The 22263-nt window shown below is 43.1% G+C and overlaps 1 protein-coding gene across 1 annotated transcript; it reads right to left on the bottom strand.

The window, feature by feature from the left end:
- Nucleotides 1–13164: 13164 nt before the first annotated feature.
- LOC129653625 (pregnancy-associated glycoprotein 1-like) lies at nt 13165–22058 on the bottom strand. Its single transcript, XM_055583368.1, has 9 exons — nt 21958–22058; nt 20729–20879; nt 19632–19749; nt 19415–19533; nt 18024–18217; nt 16986–17102; nt 15185–15326; nt 14999–15097; nt 13165–13314 (listed from the first exon to the last, which is right to left on the bottom strand). The coding sequence occupies exons 1-9, from the start codon at nt 22056–22058 to the stop codon at nt 13165–13167; spliced, it is 1191 nt and encodes a 396-aa protein (XP_055439343.1).
- Between the last annotated feature and the right edge of the window lie 205 nt (nt 22059–22263).

Raw genomic sequence — 22263 nt, 5'->3', positions numbered from 1 at the left:
AGCAAGCAGGGGCTGCTCTGTTATGGCAGCGCACTGGCTTTTCATTCCTGTGCTTCTCTTGATGTAGATCACAGGCTCTAGGGCACTCAGGCTCAGTAGTTGTGGCCCACTGGCTTAGTTGCCCTGGGGCATTTGCAATCTTCCCAAACCAAGTCTCAAACGCATATTTTAAGCACTGGATCAAAATGCAAAGCACTTTGGAAGGAATTTGAAATAAATCACTTTTACATGAAACTTGGCACCATGGCCTATTTATGAGGAGAAAGATAGAGGATTGTCCTTGCTTCAAGCAACCTGCTGAGATCAGGACTGATTGAGGTTCCCCTCCCAAGGGTTCCTATGAGATCTTGAAACTGTCCTGCCATGTGGCTTTGTTCTTGCTTCAATTTCTGAATCCCACACTAGAGTACAGCTTCCAGAGGGCAGGGCTGTCACTTGACTCACTTACAAGTATTCGTCAGTAGATATTGTCTCATGCAGACCCTAATGTCAAGACAAGGCTAAAACAAAGATCAGTTATTCTATTATGAGTGTTAGGTTACAGGTTCAACAACTGTAATCAAACCCTAAATAACATTATCTTAAATACAATACAATTTCAATTATCTGTCATATAATGTTAGTGCAGGTCTCTCCACAGAGATGAGGGCCCACTCTTTTCTTGTCACATCTTCCACCTGTGCTACTTACCTCTGGTCTAACATGGCTGCTCCAGCTCCTGTCATTACATGTGCATTCCAGCTAGTGTGACAGAAAATAATACTTCCATTTGGAATTGACATATCACCTCTACTCAAATTCCATGGGCTGAAGTATCTTCCATGTTCATGGCAAACCTGGGGGTGGTGGGCACACAGAAGGGCAGGGGAATGTGATCCTACTTCAAAACATTCATGATATGTAACAAGGGCCACCACCCTTCATTCATATCCCTGTATTCATTCTTCTTTGGTTCTCCCAACACAGCTCTCGGTCTGTTTTGGCCTGCAGATATGGATATAGATGAGGTTATAAGAGAGGACATGGTCCAGGCTGTAAGATATGGAGAAAACAAGAAAGAAAAGAAGATAAGAAAGTATAAAAATTCAAAATCTAATGGAAAGCATGCTTATAATCATAATTTTGCATTTATACAATTTAGGTAAAATGGTTGATGAATCAATTTATAAAATAAAAAAATTAAAGAAATGTAAAACATAAATATATTCACTAAACCCAACAAAATAATAAGGTTATATCATGTTAAACACATAGCAGTATCAGGATTAAGTTTGGATGCATATTGCAAAAATCTAAAACAACTATAACTTTAGCAAGACAAACTTGATTTTTCTCTTCCACTGGAACAAAGCTGGAGGTGGGCCAGCCAGAGCTTGGGTGGTATCCATCTCCAAAGTAACATGACTGTCCAATACAACTGCAGGAGTTCCAGCCATCACAACTAAAATCCAGACAACAGTTAGGAAGAAAGTAGGTAAGGTAAGAGTCTCATCTCTCAGCTAAATCAGCTCTTTGAATGCAGTCTTCCAAGAAATCCCTCTCACAGATCTGCTTGCATCTCAGTCACCAGTCATGACTAAGAGCTCAGGTGTGCAGGAAATGCAGTCCTGTGGCAATGGCACCCTATTCCAGCACTCTTGCCTGGAAAATCCCATGGATGGAGGAGCCTGGAGGGCTGTAGTCCATGGGGTCGCTAAGTGTCGGACACGACTGAGTGACTTCACTTTCACGCACTGGAGAAGGAAATGGCAACCCATTCCAGTGTTCTTGCCTGGAGAATCCCAGGCATGGGGAAGCCTTGTGGGCTGCCTTCTATGGGGTCACACAGAGTCGGACACGACTGAAGCGACTTAGCAGCAGCAGCTACTGGGCTCATGGCTATATAACAAACTATTTTCAGTTTTGAAAGAGAAGCAGAAAATAGATCATTTTGTAGGTAGCATGCAGCGCCTGCTTAAAGAACAAAAGTTTTCTGAATGGATTAGGCTGAATGGCTGGGCACTGTGTGGAAGGAACAGCAATGAGAAATAGCTAGATGGACCTGAACTGTGCTCCAGAAAAAGGAGGCAGACTGGTCAGTAGAGATCTTCTAAGGACTGAAGTGAGGATTATACATACCACATGACCCAGTTTGGTTTGAAAACTGCTTTTCCAACTCAGGTCCCAAATCTCTCTCAATTCTTCAGCTTCTAAATACCTTGTCTTTTTTACCTCACATTCTGACCTACCTGTCTCACCTTCCTTATTTCTGTTCACATCACTTCTCCATCTAGTCCACCAGCATTGCAAGATCCAGTACTGAGGAGTTAGCAATACTTTCTAGAAGTGGGTACAAACACAATGACTATTTCTATTTTATTTTATTTTTTTTTCTTGGCTATATGAAACTTTTAGTATTTTATTCATTTTCATAGTTTTACAGTATTAGTAAAAATAATGACCATTATAAATAAGTATAAAATGGAAGTTGATGAAAAAATAATCCCAAGTCTTCCTTGACTCCCACCCTCCCACCAAAAAACTAGCTAGTATATGGCAAATATCCTTTTCACATATTATCTTTAGGCATATATTCACTTTGTAGTGGTGGATGGTTTAGTCACTAAGTCGTGTCTGACTCTTGTGATCCCACGGACTGTAGCCTGCCAGGCTCCTCTGTCCATGGTGTTTTCCAGGCAAGATTACTGGAGTGGGTTGCCATTTCCTTCTCCATATTTCTATTTTAATATTTGTTTGTCCTTCTCAAGGTCTTTTGAAGGACTGAGATGGCTAGAATTATGGAGATCTCACATTTGAGGCCTTTTGAAAAACATTTCTTGTTACATTGGTTGTCAGTGGTGATGCAGTCTCATAGTTGTTCTAAGTCTGAGAAAGTATTTTATCTTGTTTTTGATATGTATTTTTCTTGGGTATAGAATTCTGAGTCAATTATATTTCTCCCAGCATTTTAAGATGTGTTGCCAGTGTCCTCTGGCTATCATTGTTTCATATGCCTAATCTGCTGTCTTTCCCATTTTTTCTTCTACTGTGTTTTTCCTTCTGGTTACATTTCTTTGGTTGATTGTTTTAAACAATTAATTATCATGCACCTTTGAATAGTTGTCCTATTTTTTGTCCTTGAATTAATTGAACTTCTCTGTTGATGGGTTTAAAGCTTTCATCATGTCTGGAAAATTTTCAGCCAGTAATTATGAAGTTCTTTTCTCTATTCTCCTTCTTTCACTTCCTGTGGGATTCTATTTACATATATTTCAGTGCCGGGAGCCGGCATATTGCATATTGAGTGCATATTGCATATTGAGTGCAGCACTTTCCACAGCATCATCTTTCAGGATCTGGAATAGCTCAACTGGAATTCTATCACTGCCGGGAGCCAGCATGAGGAGCTCCACCCATGACAAAGGTCATGAGGAAGGAGGCTCAGCATACGCAAAGGCAGGATCAAGCCTCAGGAGTCCCCCTGGAAATTTTCGAGCATCTACCCCCCAAAACCAGAGTCTGCCTACTTTCTGCTTTGTGCTTTCACCTACACCTCTGACTTTACTGGGGGCTGTCCCCCACTACCTCTCTCTGAAAAAAGAGTTAACTTACAGCTCCAGTTAATAAAGTTCTTGGGTTTGATAGTGTTTCAACCTACAAACTCCTTTGGAAGTCCTCTAGCCTGCCTGAATAGGTTTTTCCGGCCACATGTGATTGTTCAGAGCCTCCCAACTGTGAGAGGCATGAGATGTTCTAAACTGTCTAAAAATTGTATTGGTGAAGGGATTTTCACTTGTTGGGCCAATGTTGCTGCTAAGTTTCCATATCCCTTACCTGCTGTGTCCCTGACAGTGTATTGATTAATATAATTGGTGTAAGTAGTAGCTTTAATGTTTGTAACCTGGGACCCTTGAGTTAATTCTTTTTCTTGTTATAGCCCACCACACCTTTGCTCTGTAGGAATGAAACTTTATCTAATGCTTTTGGAGGGTGGCTCCTGACCATTCACCTTTAGAGAAAAATAAGTTTTCTGAAGAAAGGGTCTTAAAATGTTAACAGGCCTCCAGGCCAGAAGATGATGCAAATCACCTAAGCTTTTGCATATGTAAGTTTGCAGGAAGAAGGCCTGGCTTGCTGCATGACTCTACCCCTTCCCCCATTATCCTCTATGCATAACTTAAGGTATAAAAACTACTTTGGAAAATAAAGTGCGGGCCTTGTTCACTGAAACTTGGTCTCCCCATGTCGTTCTTTCTCTCACCTTCTGGCTGAATTATTCAGCCTCTTTTCTCCACTGAATTTCCTCACTGAGCTATCCTTATTTCAGCCTCTTTTCTCCACTGAATTTCCTCACTGAGCTATCCTTATTCTATTACTCTTTATATCCTTAATTAAAGTTTAATTAAGCAGTTGTTTCCTGATCCTCACCGACGCCGTCCCCGCTTTGAATTCCATGGATCCACCGGGGCTGGACCCCGGCATTTCAGTATTCTTAAAATTGTTTCAAATCTCTGTGATGCACAATTAATTTTGCCCAGTCTTTTCATTCCTATTTTCCATGTCTCTATTTAACCTACTCAATATTCTTCAGCTTCATGAATATAAAGATTATTATTCTAGGAAATGTTTTAATGTCCTTCCCTGTTAAGTATGTAATTTATATTTTAACTGTGTTTTTACTAATTGATTTTTCCCTCATTATGGATATTTTCTTGCTTCTTTACACATTGGAAATTTAATTTTCTTTTGAAATTTATGTATTTACCTTAATTAGAGGATAATTACTTTATAATATTTTGAATGACCTAGGACAAATATTTTCACAATTCATATGAAAATTTTAAATTGGATATTAGATATGGCAATTTTTACCTTTTAGATGCTGGATATTCTTAATTTTTATAAACTATTCCTGGCTCTGTTTGCAAACACTGTTAATATCTTAGAAACAATTGTATTTTTTGAAGGCTTGCTGTTCAGGTTTTTTAGCTGATATAAGACCAGCCTTTAGACCAGCTTTACTATTCCCCACTAGTATGGCAATATTGTCTTCAGGGCCATACTGATGTCATGGGAATTATGAGTAATTCCCATGATGGTGGGAATTTCCATTAGACTTGGCACAATTTGAGACTCAAGGACTGTTCCCTATAAACCTGAGCAGTACTATCAACTCTCTGCTGAAAACTGGAAGGGTATCACCTGTACTCTCGCACAGTTCTCTGTGTGTAGCTCTTTCCTGTTAACTCTAACTATCTAGAGTCTGAAATCTCTCTTCTTGAGGAAACTGTCTCTGCCTAGATAGCCCTTCCGTGTATGTGTTGGAAACTATTTCTAGAGTTTGGGCAATTGTAGAACTCACCTTGCTTGCTCCCCATCTGAGGAATCTATTCTCTGCTTCCTGATATTTGATGTAAAAAACTGATCTTTCATTTATCTCTTCTACTTTCAAGTTGTTTGAGACAGGAGGATAAATGTGTCCTTTGCTCCTTTATGTCTACAAAAATGGAGGTCCCCCTGCAATCAGAACTCACTGAATGCCTTGTGAATGGCAGGCAGTGACTTCTGTGCATGGGTGCAAACTAACTAGGGATATGTGTTGGGGTTTTGGGGAGACCTGTCTTGCTGGAGAAACATGACAATTACAAATAGCATTTGCCATGGGGTATTTTCAGTTCAGTCGCTCAGTCATGTCCAACTGTTTGCAACCCCCTGGACTGCAGCACTCCAGGCTTCTCTGTCTTTAACCAATTACTGGATCTTGCTCAAACTCATGTCACTGAGTTGGTGATGCCAACCAACCATCTCATCCTCTGTCATCCTCTTCTCCTCCTACCTTCAGTCTTTCCCAGTAATAGGGTCTTTTCTAATGAGTAAGTTCTTCACATCAGTTGGCCAAAGTTTTGGAGTTTCAGCTTCACCATCGGTCCTTCCAATGAATATTCAGGATTGATTTCCTTTAGCATGGACTTGTTGGATCTCCTTGTAGTCCAAGGGACTCTCAAGAGTCTTGTCCAACACCACAGTTCAAAATCTTCAATTCTTTATTACTCACCATTCTTTATGCTCCAACTGTCACATCCATACATGACAACTGGAAAAATCATAGCTTTGAATATATTGAACTTTTTCAGCAAAGTAATGTCTCTGCTTTTAAAAATGCTGCTAGGCTTCTCATAGATTTTCTTCAAACAAGCAAGCATCTTTTAATTTCATGACTGCAGTCATCATCTGCCGTGATCTTGGAGCCCCCAATAATAAAGTCTCTCACTGTCTCCATTGTTTCCCCATCTATTTGCCATGAAGCGATGAGACGAAATGCCATGATCTTCATTTTCTGAATGTGGAGTTTAAGCCAAATGTTTCACTCTCCTTTTTACTTTCATCAAGAGGCTCTTTAGTTTCTCTTCACGTTCTGCTATGCGGGTGGTGTCATCTGCATATCTGAGGTTATTGATATTTTTCCCAGCAACCATGATTCCAGCTTGTGCTTCAGCCAGTTGGGCATTTTGCATGATATACTCTGCATATAATTTAAATAAGCAGGATGACAATATACAGCCTTTAATTACTCCTTTCCTGAATTGGAACCAGTCTGCTGTTCCATGTTCAGTTCTAACTGTTGCTTCTTGACCGGTGTACAGATTTCTCAGAAGGCAGATAAGATGGTCTGGTATTCCAATATCAGTAAGTTTCCCACAGTTTGTTGTGATCCATACTGTCAAAGGCTTTTGCATAGTCATTAAAGCAGAGTAGGTATATTTCTGGAATTCTCTTGCATTTTCTATGATCCAATGAATGATGGAAACTTGATCTCTGGTTCCTTTGCCTTTTCTAAATCCAGCTTGAACATATGGAATTTCACAGTTCATGTACTGTTGAAGACTTGCTTGAAGAAATTACTTTGGTAGTATGTGAGATGAGTGCAACTGTGTGGTTGTTGAACATTCTTTGAAATCACCTTTCTTTGCAACTGCAATGAAAACTACCTTTCCAGTCCTGTGGCCACTGCTGAGTTTTCCAAATTTGCTATCATACTGAGTGCAGCACTTTAACAGCATCATCTTTTAGGATTTGCTATAGCTCAAATGCAATTCCATCACCTCCACTAGCTTTACTCGTAATGATGCTTCTTAAGGCCCTCCTGACTTAAGGGGGCCTTCACATTTCAGGATGTCTAGCTCTAGGTGAGTATCACACCATCATGGTTATCTGGGTCATTAATATCCTTTTGTATAGTTCTTCTATATATTCTTTCAACCTCTTCTTAATATATTCTGCTTCTCTTAGGTCCATGCCATTTCTGTCTTTGATTTGGCCCATCTTTGCATGAAATGATCCTTCTCTACCTCTAATTTTCTTGAGCAGATCTCTGGTCTTTCCCATTCTATTGTTTTCCTCTTTATCTTTGCACTGATCACTTAGGAAGGCTTTTTTTAAATCTCTTCTTGCTATCTTTGGAACTCTGCATTCAGATTGGTATGTTTCTTTTCCTTTTTGCCTTTTGCTTCTCTTCTTTTCTAAGTTATTTCTAAGGCATTCTCAGAAAACCATTATGCTTTTTTGCATTTCATTTTCTTGGGGATGGTCTTGATGAAGTACGTACAGATCAAAAAATGAAGATCACTGCATCCAGTTCCATTATTTCATGGCAAATACATGGAGAAACAATAAAAAGAGTGACAGACTTTATTTTCCTGGACTCCAAAATAACTGCAGATAGTGACTGCAGCTGTGGGGGAAAAATAAAAAAAAAAAAAAAAGACACTTTGTCCTTGGAAGAAAAGCTATGAAAAACCTTGACAGCATACTAAAAAGCAGAGACATTACTTTACCAGCAAAGGTCTGTATAGTCAAACCTATGGTTTTTCCAGAAGTTGTGACTGGGTGTGAGAGTTGGACTATAAAGAAAGTTGAGCACCAAAGAATTGATGCTTTTTAACTGTGGTGTTGGACAAGACTCTTGAGAGTCCCTTGGACTGCAAGGAAATCCAACCAGCCACCCTAAAAGAAATCAGTCCTGAATATTCATTGGAAGGACTGATGCTGAGGCTGAACCTCCATTACTTTGGCCAATTGATGGGTAGAACTGACTCATTATAAAAGACCCCGATGCTAGGAAAGATTAAAAGCAGGAGGCAAAGGGAAAGACAGAAGATGAAATTGTTGGTGATGTTCATCATCAACTTGATGAACATGAGTTTGAGCAAGCTCTGGGAGTTGGTGATGGACAGAGAAGCCTGGCATGCTATACCCTATGATATAGGAAAGATTTGGACATGACTGAGAGATTGAACTGAACTGATGTACAGAGGACAATCAGGAAGTAGGCATAAATCTTTAAGGAAGGAGGAAGGAACAATTCCTGGATAGCTGACAGTTTTGGGTCAGCAGGCCATTTCAAGCTGGAGAAGCTGTAGGGAAGCAATTCTATGACAGGAGGAGAGAAAGGTAAGAGAAAGGCAGGGTGGCAGTGTTGGGCTTTCCCAGAGGACTAGATCCCACTTCAATTAAACTTTATCAATGTTCAATATTGTTAGGTGATTGGAAGCATGAGTTTTGTTTTTTAAGTGGTAGAGCAATACTCGATGGAAGGATTGATGATGAAGATGAAGCTCCAACACTTAGGCCAATGATGTCAAGACCCAGCTCTTTGGAAGGGACCCAGATGCTGGGAAAGATTGTGGACAGAAAGAGAGGGAATAAAAGGATGAGATTGTGAGATGGCATCACCTACCCAAAGGACATGAGTTTGAGGAAACTACATGAAATAGTGAAAGACAGGGAAGTCTGTTTGTTGCCGAACATGTAATCACAAAGAGTCAGACATGATTTAGCAACTAAATGATAACAATGAGGACACAGGGTCCAGTGAAGGCTCTGGTCCTGGTTGGAGTAGAGAAAGATTTAGGTGGAAGGGGAGGCTTCGCATCCTCTGGTGCAGGTCTTTGAATCCAAGGCAAGGAGCACAAGATTTTGAATGTGCTACCAAACATTGTTTTCTAAAAAACAAAAATCTCTTTTATTCAGGAGAGAGAGGTTTGACAGCGTTTCTTCTCTAGATATTACTGTGGGATGTCAAACGGATCTGGAGTGGGCTGAATCTGCAAAAAACCAGGTGACCAGCTTCTGCAGGGCGAGGCATGTGCTGGATATTCTGCCCTAGGTGGAAAACGAATCCAGAAAAAGTGTCCCTTCTGGCGTGTACATGCCAATCTATCACATTGTTTCAGCAGATCACTTCAATGGTGTTTTGGGGCAAGCAAGAAATGGATGGGTGGTTTGCTTTTGTCAATTCCTGTGGGTATTTAGATGACTAAAAGTCTGTTTACTTCATTGCATGGTTGGAATCATGCTTGGGAAAGAAAACTAGATCAAGTTTTGATCTATTTGGTCATTAAACAGCAAGCATAGGAAGGTTTCTAAAGTAACTGTAGGTAATTTAAACATGAGGGGCCAAACGGGGACAGTTTCATTTAACAGGCTGAGATTGGACTGTACAGGTTGCTATAGTTGTTGCAATGATAAGAAACTGTCACAGCTACTTCTTGCTATGCTGGGGAAGTGGGAAACTGAGAAGAGACCAAAAGCCTTACAACTCTCCTTACAGTGTGATTTCAGGCTAGAAGTAGTTGACAAGGAAAGGCTGACTGGTAAGGCCTGGAAGGGAGCAATCTGAGCCAGTAATCATTAGCTCTTGTTGGGGCCCAGAAAACAGAAGCATTGGCTCAGTCAGAGTTCTGGGTTAGGTTCAGAGATAGGTGTAATTTGGCTTGAATCAATATTTAGCCTTGGGGATGGCAGCCATAACCTCTAAACAGAAGATTTCCTTCTCCCTAGGTGGCAGAATAATTCATATTTGTTCCAGACTCAGGAACCCATAAAGCTCTCTCAGGGCCACTTGTTCTTAGCAGGCACACATGCATTTAAAGGTGGAATTATCATCATGGTGCCCATTGTCCAGATGAGAAAACTGAGGTTAAGGAACTTGATCAAGGTCACACAGCTAAGCACATGAAAAGCCAAGCACAAACCCAGGGTAACAGTCCTCAAATTGTGTGTGTTTTGCTCCACACCCACTGGGAGTGGTGGGTGGTGATCTGGCAACAATGCTTAGGCAGAAGCAAGTAGTATTCAGGCTTAAACTGAAGTAAGAAAGGAAAATCAGTCAGACATTCAGCTATGATCTAAATAAAATCCCTTATGATTTTATATCCCTTAAAAACTAGATTCAAGGGATTAGGTCTGGAAGCCTGAAGAACTATGGATGGAGGTTTGTAACAGTGTATAGGAGGTGGTCACCAAAACCATCCCCAAGAAAAACAAATGTGATAAGGAAAAGGACTTGCCTGAGGAGGCCTTAAAAACAGCTGAGAAAATACGAGAAGTGAAAGACAAAGGAGGAAGAGAAAGATACACTCAATGGAATGCAGACTTCCAGAGAATAGCAAGGGGATATAAGAAAGTCTTCATAAGTGAACATGGCAAGAATTAGAGGAAAATAATAGAATTGTAAAGAATAAAGATTGCTTCAGGAAAATTGGAACTACCAGAGGAACACTTCCTGCAAGGATGGGCACAATAAAGGACAGAAAAGTCAAAGACCTAACAGAAGCAGATGAGATTAAGAAGAGGTGGCAAGAATGCACAGAAGAACTGTACAAAAACGGTCATAATGACCGGAATAGGGATGATGCTTGGGTCACTCATGTAAAGCCAGATATATTTGAGTATGAAGTCAAGTGGGAGTTAGGAAGCATCACTACAAACAATGATAGGAGAGGTGATGGAATTCTAGCTGAGCTATTTAAAAATCCTAAAGAATGAGGCTGTTAAAGTGCTGCATTCAATATGTCATCAAATTTGGAAAACTCATCAGTGGCCACAGTGCTGGCAAAGGTCAGTTTTCATTCCAATCCAAAAGAAAGGCAATTCCAAACAATGTTCAACCTATCGTGCAATTGCACTCATCTCACTTGCTAGCAAGATAATGCTCAAAATCCTTCAAGCTAAGCTTCAAATCTACATGAGCTGAAAACTTCCAGATGTACAAACTGGTTTGAGGAACCAGAGATCCAATTGCCAACATCCATTGGATCATAGAGAGAGCAGGGGAATCCCAGAAAACATTTCCGTCTGCTTCACTGACTATGCTAAAGCCTTTCACTGTGTGGACCACAACAAACTGTGGAAAATTCTTAAGGAAACAGGAGTACCAGATCACCTTACCTGTCTCTTGAAATGTCTCTATGTAGGTCAAAAAGTGGCAGTTAGAATCAGACACAGAACAACTGAAAGATTTAAAACTGGGAAAGAAGCATGACAAGGTGTACATTCTCATTCTGATTATTTAAATTCTATATAGGATACATCATTCGATATGCTGGACTGCATAAATCCCAAGCTGGAATAAAGATTGCTAGAAGAAATATCAACATCCACAAATATGAAGATGACACTGCCCTAATGGCAGAAAGCAAAGAAGAACAAAAGAGCCTCTTGGTGAGGAGAGGAGACGCAAAAACTGGCTTAAAACTCAACATTCAAAAACTATTCACAAAAGTATACTCAACATTCATGGCATCCGATCCCACCACATCATGGCATATAGATGAAGGAAAAGTGGAAACAGTGGCAGATTTTATTTTCTTGGGCTCCAAAACCACTATGGACCTTGACTGCAGCCACAAAATTAAAAGACACTTGCTCCTTGGAAGGAAGAAAGGCTATGAAAAACCTGTATTAAAAAGGAGAGACTCACTTTGCTACAGAGGTCTGTAGCATCAAAGCTATGATTTTTCCAGTAATCATGTACAGATGTGAGAGCTGGACCAGAAGAAAGGGTGAATGCCAAACAATTGAGCTTTTGAACTGTGGTGCTTGAGAAGATTCTTGAGAGTCCCTTATACAACAAAGATCATACCAGTCAATCTGAAAAGAAATCAACCCGTGACCCCTGCTGACTCAGCTGAGGCATCTACTAAGGCCCTCCAGGTGGAAAGAACAGATGCTTCCACTGCAAAATTGCCTAACCATGGCAGCTCCAAGCAAATAGTATGTAGCTCCACACCTGGAGGAAGCTCAGAATGGCTGAGGGCTCTGTGTACCCTGGGTTCTCCGATACATGCATTGCATTCTCCCCAGCAGCATTGGAGGCCAAGGAAGGGGCATTCTGGGCCCTGGAGGAGGGGGATGGCTCAGGGATCCACTGGGGCCACCATTTACCAAGTGGGACTAAAAAGGACAGCACAGGCATATGTGGCAGAGAGCTGGTGACTGGGATGTGGGAACAAGAGGGAACCAGCTCTGCATGAAGTACCTCACCCAAATCCCCTAGAGGACATGCCCAGTGATAAGATCATCTGAGATGGGACAGAGTCTATTTCATTATCCTTTATAATTCCTCTGAATGAGGAGGTGGTGGAGTTGGTGGTTCATCACAAATACTTCCATGGCCTAGACCATCTGGCAGTAGCTATCCTTGGGGCTGCCTCTCCCCAACTTTAGTCATGTAGTTCTGGAGGAAATTGACCATCTGTGTGCTGTTGGGTCAGGGCCAAACACCATATAAAGCCAGTCATAAGACCCGATTTCCCTGACAGGATGGCTGATCAGGGGCTGTACATGTGATCTGAGGTGGGTCATTCAGAGAACACCCTTGAACTCTGATGTCTGCAATCTTCATTCCTTACTAGGTGATGCCTTTGGGATTTAAAACCCTAGGTCAGGTAGCTTGAACTCCCTCACTAGGTGTAGAATCCTTAAGGAAGAAAGTTGCCAGGCTAAGACCATCAAAGAAGACCAAATGGAAAGAGCGAGGGTGAGAGTGAATTGATGACTTCTGGTTTCTTGGGTCCATTCACTGAGATCTTTATATTTGCTCTGATTCTTGTGTCCTGGATTCCCAGAATCATTTCAATGAGTCTCCCTTTTCCTTGAAGCCAGTTAGAGTAAGGCTCCTCTCAATTTTGATTCAGAATTGGTTCTAGATCCTTCACTCCCAGACACAAACAGAATCAACCATTTGTTTCAGCACCATTAAGAGTGAAACCCTTTATTCTTTCCTGAGAATAGGGTGTACAGGCCACCAAATACAGTTCACCAGCATCCTAGGCAAGAGTGCCCAAAGTGTGAGTTAGTGTGTGTTAGGAACGGCCTTACTGATTCCTGAACCACTCTAGGCATTTACACTGCCCGTGCCAGGCCAATCCTGTCATTTCCTCGATCAAAGACTGAGAAATACCGCCTCAGGAAGGCGTCACCCAGGATCCAGGTCTCTCTAGATGTCCTCATTGTGTTCTCTTTAAAGGTGGAATAGCAGCGGCCTCTAGAATTCTGGGGGAGTCAGAGATACATACTAGTCAGCATGAGCCCTTACCAGTGACTCCCCCCAATATCCAGACCCAGCACAATTCTTTGTTTTATCTCCCTCTTTTGGTAAGTATCAAGGGGTTTTCTCAGCAGTAGGGGATATGAGATTTCATCCAAAACCAAGGAGGGCCAAGACATGAGGTTGCCATGAGGAAGGGTGTGGTGAGTGGAGGACTGGCAGTTGGGGAAACAGAGGAATGAAAACAACAAAGTCCTACTGTAGAGTGTAAGGAAATATATTCAATATATAGTGATAAACCACATGAAAAAGAAAAAGAAAAACATATATTTTATGTGTATAACTGAGTCACATTGTTGTGAGCAGAACTTAACACAACACTGAAGATTAGCCACACTTCATTATAATTATTTAGAAAAGAACAAGTGTGTCCACAGTTCCCTTCATTCCCTGTTTCTTTCCTTCTGACTCCTGCTCCTTGTTTTCTCTGCAGAGAATGCTGGTTTTCCTCCTGCATCCCCACAGTCCGTACTTTATTATAAAACTGTATTTTGTATTGGAGTATAGTTGATTAACAATATTCTGAGTTTCAGGTAGACAGTAAAGGGGCTCAACCGTATGTATCCGGGTATCCTGGTCCCAAAGACACCCCTCCCATCCAGGCTGTCATATAACTGAGTGGTGTTCCCTGTGCTACAAATTAACTCGTTTTTGGTTGTCCATCTTAAATAGAGCAGTGCCCAAACACGTTCTTGAAGACTTAACTCAGGAACTCTGAGAAGCCTCCTTCGGCCCACACTCACCCTCTTTGGCCACTCCAGGCTTGGGTGGGTAAGGTACTCTTGTTCCTCAGCCCCAAAGATCAGTCCGTAGCCCTCATCACCCCTAGTAAGTCCCCAGTGCCCCAGCGCAGACCACCTTGAGATGTCATGTGTGTGGAATCCAGTGCAGTTCTGCCTAGAACCAAGCAACCCTCCATATGGCTCAATGAGTTTGTGGTTTTGGAATTCCTGAAATTCCCTCTTCCTCAAAGCCTTCTTTGAGCCCATCAGCCTGCTCTGAACTCTCGCAGGGAGCTGACATTAAGCTTGCACCCTGTGCTGGGGCTGAGCAGTCACTGGGCACCTTTTATTCACATTAGCATCCAACCTCCCCACAGAGGGGTTGAGTACCCCAACTCACAAGGAGGCACCTGGCCAGCGAAAGGGGAAGATGCATCTGAGAACTAGGCTGAGCATGTAACTTATCATCCAAACCAGGAAAACTGCGAGAAGGGAAGGGAGACTGTTAATTTATGCTGGGACATCACACTGGGACTGCCCCCAGCCATTCTCCTTGTAACGTTGCCTATTTCAGGGACTCCTAGTGCTGAATTTCATGTTCATGCACTTAAGGTTCAGATTGAATTGCAGTTCTTTGAGGACTGAGGATCTTAGTGTTCCCCTCTGCCTGACTCCCATCATGCCATATGGTATGGCATCTCCACATTTATTTCAGGAAGATCAGTGTCCCACACAGCCCTTTACTTTCAAGAGATTGGTTTTGTGGGAGGCACTGGCCCAGCCACGGGGCTCAACAGCATCTGCAATGGTGTGACATGGCCTCCAGAGGGCGCCCTCCTCCCAGCAGCAGCCCAAGGGTTCCTGCAAGCTCCAGTTTGAGAACCAACCCTCAATATTGTCCCCTCACCTTAAGGATGTAGGCTCGAGCTGTCATTGGGTACTTGATGCCGTTGATGGTGAAAGAAATAGAGGGCAGGTATTTGGTGGCAAAACATGAAACGTAGTGCTGTTAGAGAGAGAGGGAGAGAGGTTGGCCCTGGAGATCCTTGTTGTGTGTGGGGACTGGGAGTGACCCTTGGGCATGACCCTTCACCTTGGAACCAAATGGCCTGGTGCGGATGAGCCTGTGTATGTTATTGACCAGTCTTCCTGGGCCTTCGATATGTGATGTCCCAGTGTGCACAAGGGCCTCACAGCCATCAGAACAAGCAATAACCGTTCTTTTCATGGAGATGCTGAGAGACAATGGAAGAAAGAGGGCATCAAGGTCACTCTGATTCTCCCCAGAGTTGCCCCCTTCTTGACTGTCTCCTAAGCAGCCCTTCGTCTCTTGCCCTCTTCCTTTGCTCTCAACACAGTACCTTTCTTGACATCCTTGAATGCAGTACTTGAATACACTACGATATTTTGTACCTTGACACAAGATGGTCTTCCTTCCTGGGGAGTGGAAGACTCTACTACCCTTTGACTAGCAAACTTCTTCTCATCTTCCAGATTCCACCTTAATTGTATTGTTTTCAGGAAGTCTTTCCCCTGGTGTTTTTCAGTCTCCTCTCTTGATCACTCTCTGTAAACCTTTCCTCATGTCTGCTGCTGCTAACTCACTTCAGTCATGTCTGACTCTGTGTGACCTCATAGAGGACAACCCAACAGGCTCCACCATCCCTGGGATTTTCCAGGCAAAGTACTGGAGTGGGTTGCCATTGCCTTCTCCTCCTCATGTCTAGCATGTACCAAAGTCACAATTCACTATGTGGGCGAGTCACTTCATGTATATCTGCCTTCTTATATGTAAGGGCGAGTTTTATTCTCCTTGCCTCCCTAAAGTGCCTGGCACACAGTGGATGCTCAATGTTTGTCTGTTCAATGAGTGAATAAAGACTTAGAAAACAATAAGAAACCTCCAGAGAGCTATATCTGATGGGGAACAAATAACGGGTCGCACACATAGTGAAGATGGAGATTTGCAGGGGCAGCAGATTCTCATAGTAGGGGGAGAGAGGGGCTCCTCTGGGAGAGGGTGTCTCCAAGCACTGCTCCTACAACAAGCTCAGACCCTGAGACCCTGGCCAGGAAATAAATGACTAGCCCACAGAAACTCCAAAGGACAGGTCAGCTTTTGTCTGAGGGTATCACACAGAATCCTATCAGTTATGCCTCTTGTCCTCAGGTCATTCCTGGATCCCACCTTCCTGATTCTCTGTAATAGCCCCTGTCCCACTGTATGCCCAAGAACTTGGCATTTCTTTTTTATTAGTTGCTTTCACATCTTAAGACTGCAGGCAACCTCTCTCCCCTGCTAGGTAGCTGCTCCCTAAGAAGACCAGTTTTCCCCAATTTCTCAGGACTGCCCCTGTTTTTAAAATGACATTTATCTGTACTGAGAACTTCCTATGTCTTAGGTAGCCCTGGAAAGTCAGTCATCTTATCATGACTCTGTTCAGGCTGGTGAAATTCTCCCTGATCGTCTGTTCACCACATTTTAGAGTCCTCTAACTCTGTTGCACACCTTAAAGGGCAGTGGGTGCAGCCCTCTCTCAGCTGCACAGACTTCTCTGGACGCTTTTAGGGCCCTGGTCAGAGTCTTTCTCAGAAGGCCTGGGGATTATGACCCAATGGGTTGTTTGTGTATCTATGTGCTTGTGTGTTTGTTTGTATGTGTCTCTGTGTGGGTTTGTGTGTCTCTGACTAGCTATGCATGTTTTTATGTGTCTCTGTGTATGTTTATATGTCTGCTTGTGTGTTTCCATGTGTCTGTGTGTCTGTCTGTGTCATTGTGAGTGGTGTATATGTCTGTGTGACTGTGTGTCTGAGAATGTATTTGTGTGTGTCTGCCTGTGTCCATGTACAGTAGTAGGAGCATCACTTGGGCTGCCCCAGAGGAAGAGGCTTACCGGTCAATGTGTACTCTCCAGTCGCCTGCTTCAATCAATGGTACCCAGTTGAGCTCTCCCTTGTAGTAGTGGTGGTCCACCCCACCAAACATCACCACACTGCCCTCCTGCTTGTTTCTGTGGAGAAGAAAAGGGGGGAATCTTGGAGGACAGTAATAATAGCACTGTCTGAGAGCTGTGCTTGTACACCCGTCAAGGCCCTAATAAGGTCCCCATGTACAGATGCAGAAATTGAGTCTAGGAGAGATTGAGATCCAGACTGAGGTCTGTTACTGTCTCATGAGTGGCACAGAGGAGGTTAGAAGCTGAATCACTTGGCTGGGCTCCACCCACTACGTCTTCTGAAGACACCCTGGGCCTCCAGGGACCTGAGTGATCAGACACCCTCACAGGACAGGGTGCTGAAGTGTTTTGGCTTTCCCCTTGTCCATCTTGTCATTTTTCAGGAAAATCAAGGCCTGAGAGTTCTAAGGGTGTGGGTTCAGGTCACCCAGAGTTGGCTTCACTGGCCTGTGACCTCTACTGTCCAAAGGGCCCCACACTCAGAAGGGACCTCACCTCTGCTCTCGCTGACTTGAAGTGCCTAATATTTCTTGAACAAGAGGGTCCCACATTTTTGTGTCCCACACTTTCATTTCTTACTGGCTCCACAAATTTGGTAGCTGGTCCTGGGCTCCCAGTGAAATGCTAATGAGGAAGGAAAGATATCCACCATCCTTCACCTTCCTTCCTGATCAAATTCATAAGCAAATCCTAATGCCTTTCCTTCAACTTGTTTCCTGTTGCATTCCATTAGCATCCTCCTCACTCACCCCTCTAGACCAAGTTACTGGTCTTGAGCCCATGAGTAGGGTTCTGTTCCAATAAACTTTTATTTATAAAAGCCTGTGGTGAAGCAAGGTAGGGCCCTGGGGCCATAGTTATCCTGCATTAGATTATCTCTCAGGATACTTCTTTATCAAGTGTTCTATAATTTTTGTGTAACTGAAAGCATCTTAAAGCTTATTTGGAGAAAGTGATTGTCCATCTTAGACTTACTTGCTCAAGTAAAAGGCAAAAACAGGCTCAGAAATGGCACCTTGATTCTTCAGGTTGTCAAAGATGGGGATGGCTCCAGAGAAGGATATGTTGGGGTAGTTCAAGCCCAAGACACCATCATAATTTCTGCCCTCCAACCCGTATTCCGCCACGCTTAGACCGAACGGCTGATCAGTACTAACAAGGTCCCCAATCTGTGGGAGAGAAGAGTGTTCTTACTTACAGATACATAAAGTGGGGCTAGGACTTGGCTGGGGTGCATTGCAATTAGATCCTCAGAGAAGAATTTAGGCTGGGCTCTGTCTTTGGTGGCCCACAGATGGTTAGACCTAGCTGAGAGGGGAATTTGGGTTCCATCTGTGAAAGGCTGTGAATTTTAAAACCTTTGCCCCTCTGAAAAACACCACCTGAGTGAGTCAAATTTGCCTCTTGGCTTCTGTCCAGGTAGGGCAGCCAAGAGTCAGGCCAGGTCCCATTGGTGCCACCTTATGGACAAAGCAATCAAGAGCAAGACAGCCTTCTCTTTAGCATCACTGTGACCTAATGAAAGGAATGGACTGCATTCTATGTAAGGTACTGCGGATTCTGCATCTGTCCAGGAAGACAGAAGCTGAAAAACACAATCTTGCTTGCAGGGTTCTATGAAATTGCTGCCTGGGGAATTCACTTTTGCGGATATATGTATATTTCTGTGAGTGTGTATGAGACAGAAAGAGAGAGAGGGGAACTACTCAGGTATTTGAGGGGAGGCAAGCCATAGATTTATTAGACTCTCAAGGGTCCTCTAGAGTGAGAACTCATTTATCAGACCCCATCACTTCTCAGGCCTCCAGTTTCCCCCTCTGGATACCTGAAAGCCTTGACTGCCCCCAGGGTCCGCAGATCAGTTTATCCTGTCCCCAAACACCCCACAGCAACTTCAGTCCTGAAAAGCCAGCCTAACCCCACCTTTTACCACATGTGTGCCCTCAGCAAGGCCCTTGCTGTCTGCACCTCAGTTTCCTCATATGTCTCATGAGCTAATCAGAGTAACTGCTGTGTGGGATTGCTGCAGGATTAAACCAGTTACCACCTGAAAGTGCCTAGAACAGTCCAAATGTAAAAGTGGGTGCTTTTATCCCTTCTTCTCACTCCCAGCAAAATGAACCTTGAACTGCTCATGGGCAGAGGAGCTGCAAGTCCACACCTCAAGTCACTCTCTGGGTTAGCTAATCTGTTTGCTTGTGTGTCACCATGAGCACTGCCTCCCCAGAGACACGATCCTCTGGATAAGATGGCCAATATCTATGGGAGTTAGGCTAGGAAGGGTCCTGCCAGATGGTCCTGCATCTGTTTTCCAAGCAATGGTCACTCCATAGCCAGTCCTGTCTCAGCATTTGTTACACTGTTACCCGAACTGTGTCATAAGCAAGAAATCCCTTCATGCTCCCAGATCCATAGGTGATGGTGACGGTCTTATTGGTAGGCCGGAAGGTGGAAGACTGAAGTTGTCTGAACCAAACCGGTGCAGCTGCAGACACAAGAGATGAGTGCCATCAGGTGCCAAGGGTGGAAACAGGGCAGCAGGGCAAGTGAAGGATGGTCCGGGTACGGGGTGTCTGTACTCACAACATGCTGGCATGGTACAAAAGAGGGAGGGCACCCACAAGTCAGATGACCCTGTGTCAAAGACAACCTGGAATTCCTGAGGGGGTGTTCCAATGGTGATGTTACCCACGTAGACCAACTAAAGGGAGGAGGGAGTGGGTTAGTGCAGAACTGGCTACCCTCTATTCCCACACTGATGCCTCCCTCTCAGTGTCACATATCTCTTGAGACCACTTCTAACCACCGTGAAGCTCACAAACTTTGGTCACAGAGGTATCTGCATTAGATATATTTATCCTGTGCTACATTGTATGCAGGATATTGATTCTATGACCAGGCGTTGAAGTGGTACCTCCTACATGGGAAGCCCAGAGGCATAACCACTGGGCCTCCAGGACTGCTGGACACCCAGGGAATTCCTGGTGCCTTCATTTGAGAAGCTCTATAGTCTCTTCAATCCCAGCCTTAGCAGCCCCTTCTCCATGAGATCCTTCTCGATCAACCCCAGCCACTCCCTCTAAACTCAGACCACATCCAATCAACACCACACAGGTGACCCTTTCATTTGACATGTATTTACTCTTAGCCTATCTCTCAGGCTGGCATGGGCATCTTGAAGTCATCTCGAAGACAAAATATCCCTTTTTCTAATCTAAAAACAGTAGCCACACTGATTCTTATAGCCATACACAAAATACAGGTTCAGTAACTTTTTACTTCCATCGTTCTTGCATCTGTGGAAATTGAATTCCTCTACCTGGGGATTCACAATTGCTTTACAGGTGGTTCTACCTTTTGATCAGTGATGGTTCACTCTTCATCTGTAACTGAGTGGCTCACTTAGTTCAGAAGGAACAATCGCCCTCAAACAAATGACACATGTATGACACAGAAATGGATATTTACCTGCCACCTGGTAATTGCCCAGACCAGTCACAAAGACCAACAGTTGAGGATGAGAGTGCCTTCTCCTCTGGTTGGGGTCCCTGTTTTCCAGTATCTCTGCCTCCTGCAGGAACCCCAACCCCACCATCCCACCTGGCATCTCCAGATGAGCCCCAGTGTTAGGCTAGAGCACCAGGGGGTGCTCTGGAGCACCATCCTCCCAAAATACTCACATCCATGATGTTCCTCAGCGGGTTAATAGTTAGAGTTGAGCCACGAAAAGAAATCTGGGACAGTCTGTAAGGATGCTCCTTCAAGAAATTCTTCAGCATGTTTTTTCCACTGAGGGTTTTTCTCATGGTCTTCACTCGCCTTAGAGGTATTCTTTCACGGAACATTTGACAAAGAAAACAAAGAAGATGCTACAACAAGCTGTCAGTGTTAAGGTATAACTGTCATTGTAATGGCCCTGTGTATTTTCTAAACATTTTTATGAGGCACATTATTATCAGAATTTTATGCATATACCATGGCAAAGACATAGACTTGAATACAGGTTCTTTTCTGCAATCTTGGGTAAGCCATATGACCATGTGGTGTCTCAGTATCCACTTCAGTAAAATGGTGGAATGTGACAATACAAACCCTCCAAATAGAATATCTTGGGGATGAGTGAAGTGATGGATATAAGGTACCTGATAAATAGGAAGTCTCAACAATGACAGCCATTAGCATCACTGTTGCCATCAAACTCATTCCTTCTCATAGAACCTCAAGAAAGAAGGTAGAAGGGGGATCTTATCTTCTTTTACAAGGGAGCAATTTGAAATGCAAGAGTTTCTGAGTTGACTGTGGTCACACTGCTTGTCTGACATAAAACAGTGTATATAAAACAGTGTGTCTTTCTCCAAGTTGAAAGAGAAGAAAGAATTGAAAGAAGAATCCAAGATATAGGGAACAAGTAAGGGAAATTCAGAGGCTTGAGAAGGAAGAATGAGTGAAATGAAAAATTAAAAGAAAACAGCACAAAGAGAAATACAGTCCCAGTGACTTCCAAAGAGATGCAGAGATAAATGACATTGTCACAGAGATGCAGACATAGGCATATACACACTGAAGTAGAGAGTGAACAAAGAGGAGATGTTGAATAAAATGTAGAAAAGTGCTATTCCACAGGACCACATCTACATCTGCATAGACTGTGCACTGAACAGTTGCAAGGAGTTGCATTTTCAATAGGTCATGATATGACTGGACCCCAAGAATTGTGCAACCATGCAAATCTACATAAGACCTTGGCATCTACAGTTCCTAGAGCAAGTTGCTTATCAATAATAAAGATTTGTACTTTAAGACTCTTAGGGAAAGATTCCATTCCCTTCTAAACCTGATGGGTGGAATAATCAGATGAAAAGAAAAATCCGAGAAAGGAACATAATGTGGCTTACATTCCCATACTTACTTGACTATGCACTCTGAGAAGGCCACCAGTCCGAGGAGCACAAGCCACTTCATGCTTCTTTCCTGGCTCCAGGTACTCAGGGAAGTTTGGGTTCTTAGCATGTAGTGGTGACCAAGAGCCCGTAGTTATATATGCTCTGACCTACCCAAGTTTTCCCCTTTAGGCCACTAAAAGACCTGAAAAAAAAAACACAAAGGTCTTGATAAAATCTTTACCTTCATCAGTGTCCTTGGTGAGTGGCCTTTGAAGCTTTTCAGAATACAGAGAATTGAACCGTAATCTCTTCCTTGAAGCTTGGCTGGAAAA

This window comes from Bubalus kerabau, chromosome 5, assembly GCF_029407905.1.
Source record: "Bubalus kerabau isolate K-KA32 ecotype Philippines breed swamp buffalo chromosome 5, PCC_UOA_SB_1v2, whole genome shotgun sequence".
NCBI lineage: Eukaryota > Metazoa > Chordata > Mammalia > Artiodactyla > Bovidae > Bubalus > Bubalus kerabau.
Note: the sequence above shows the minus strand (reverse complement) of the source record. Positions and strands in the feature narration are given on the sequence as shown.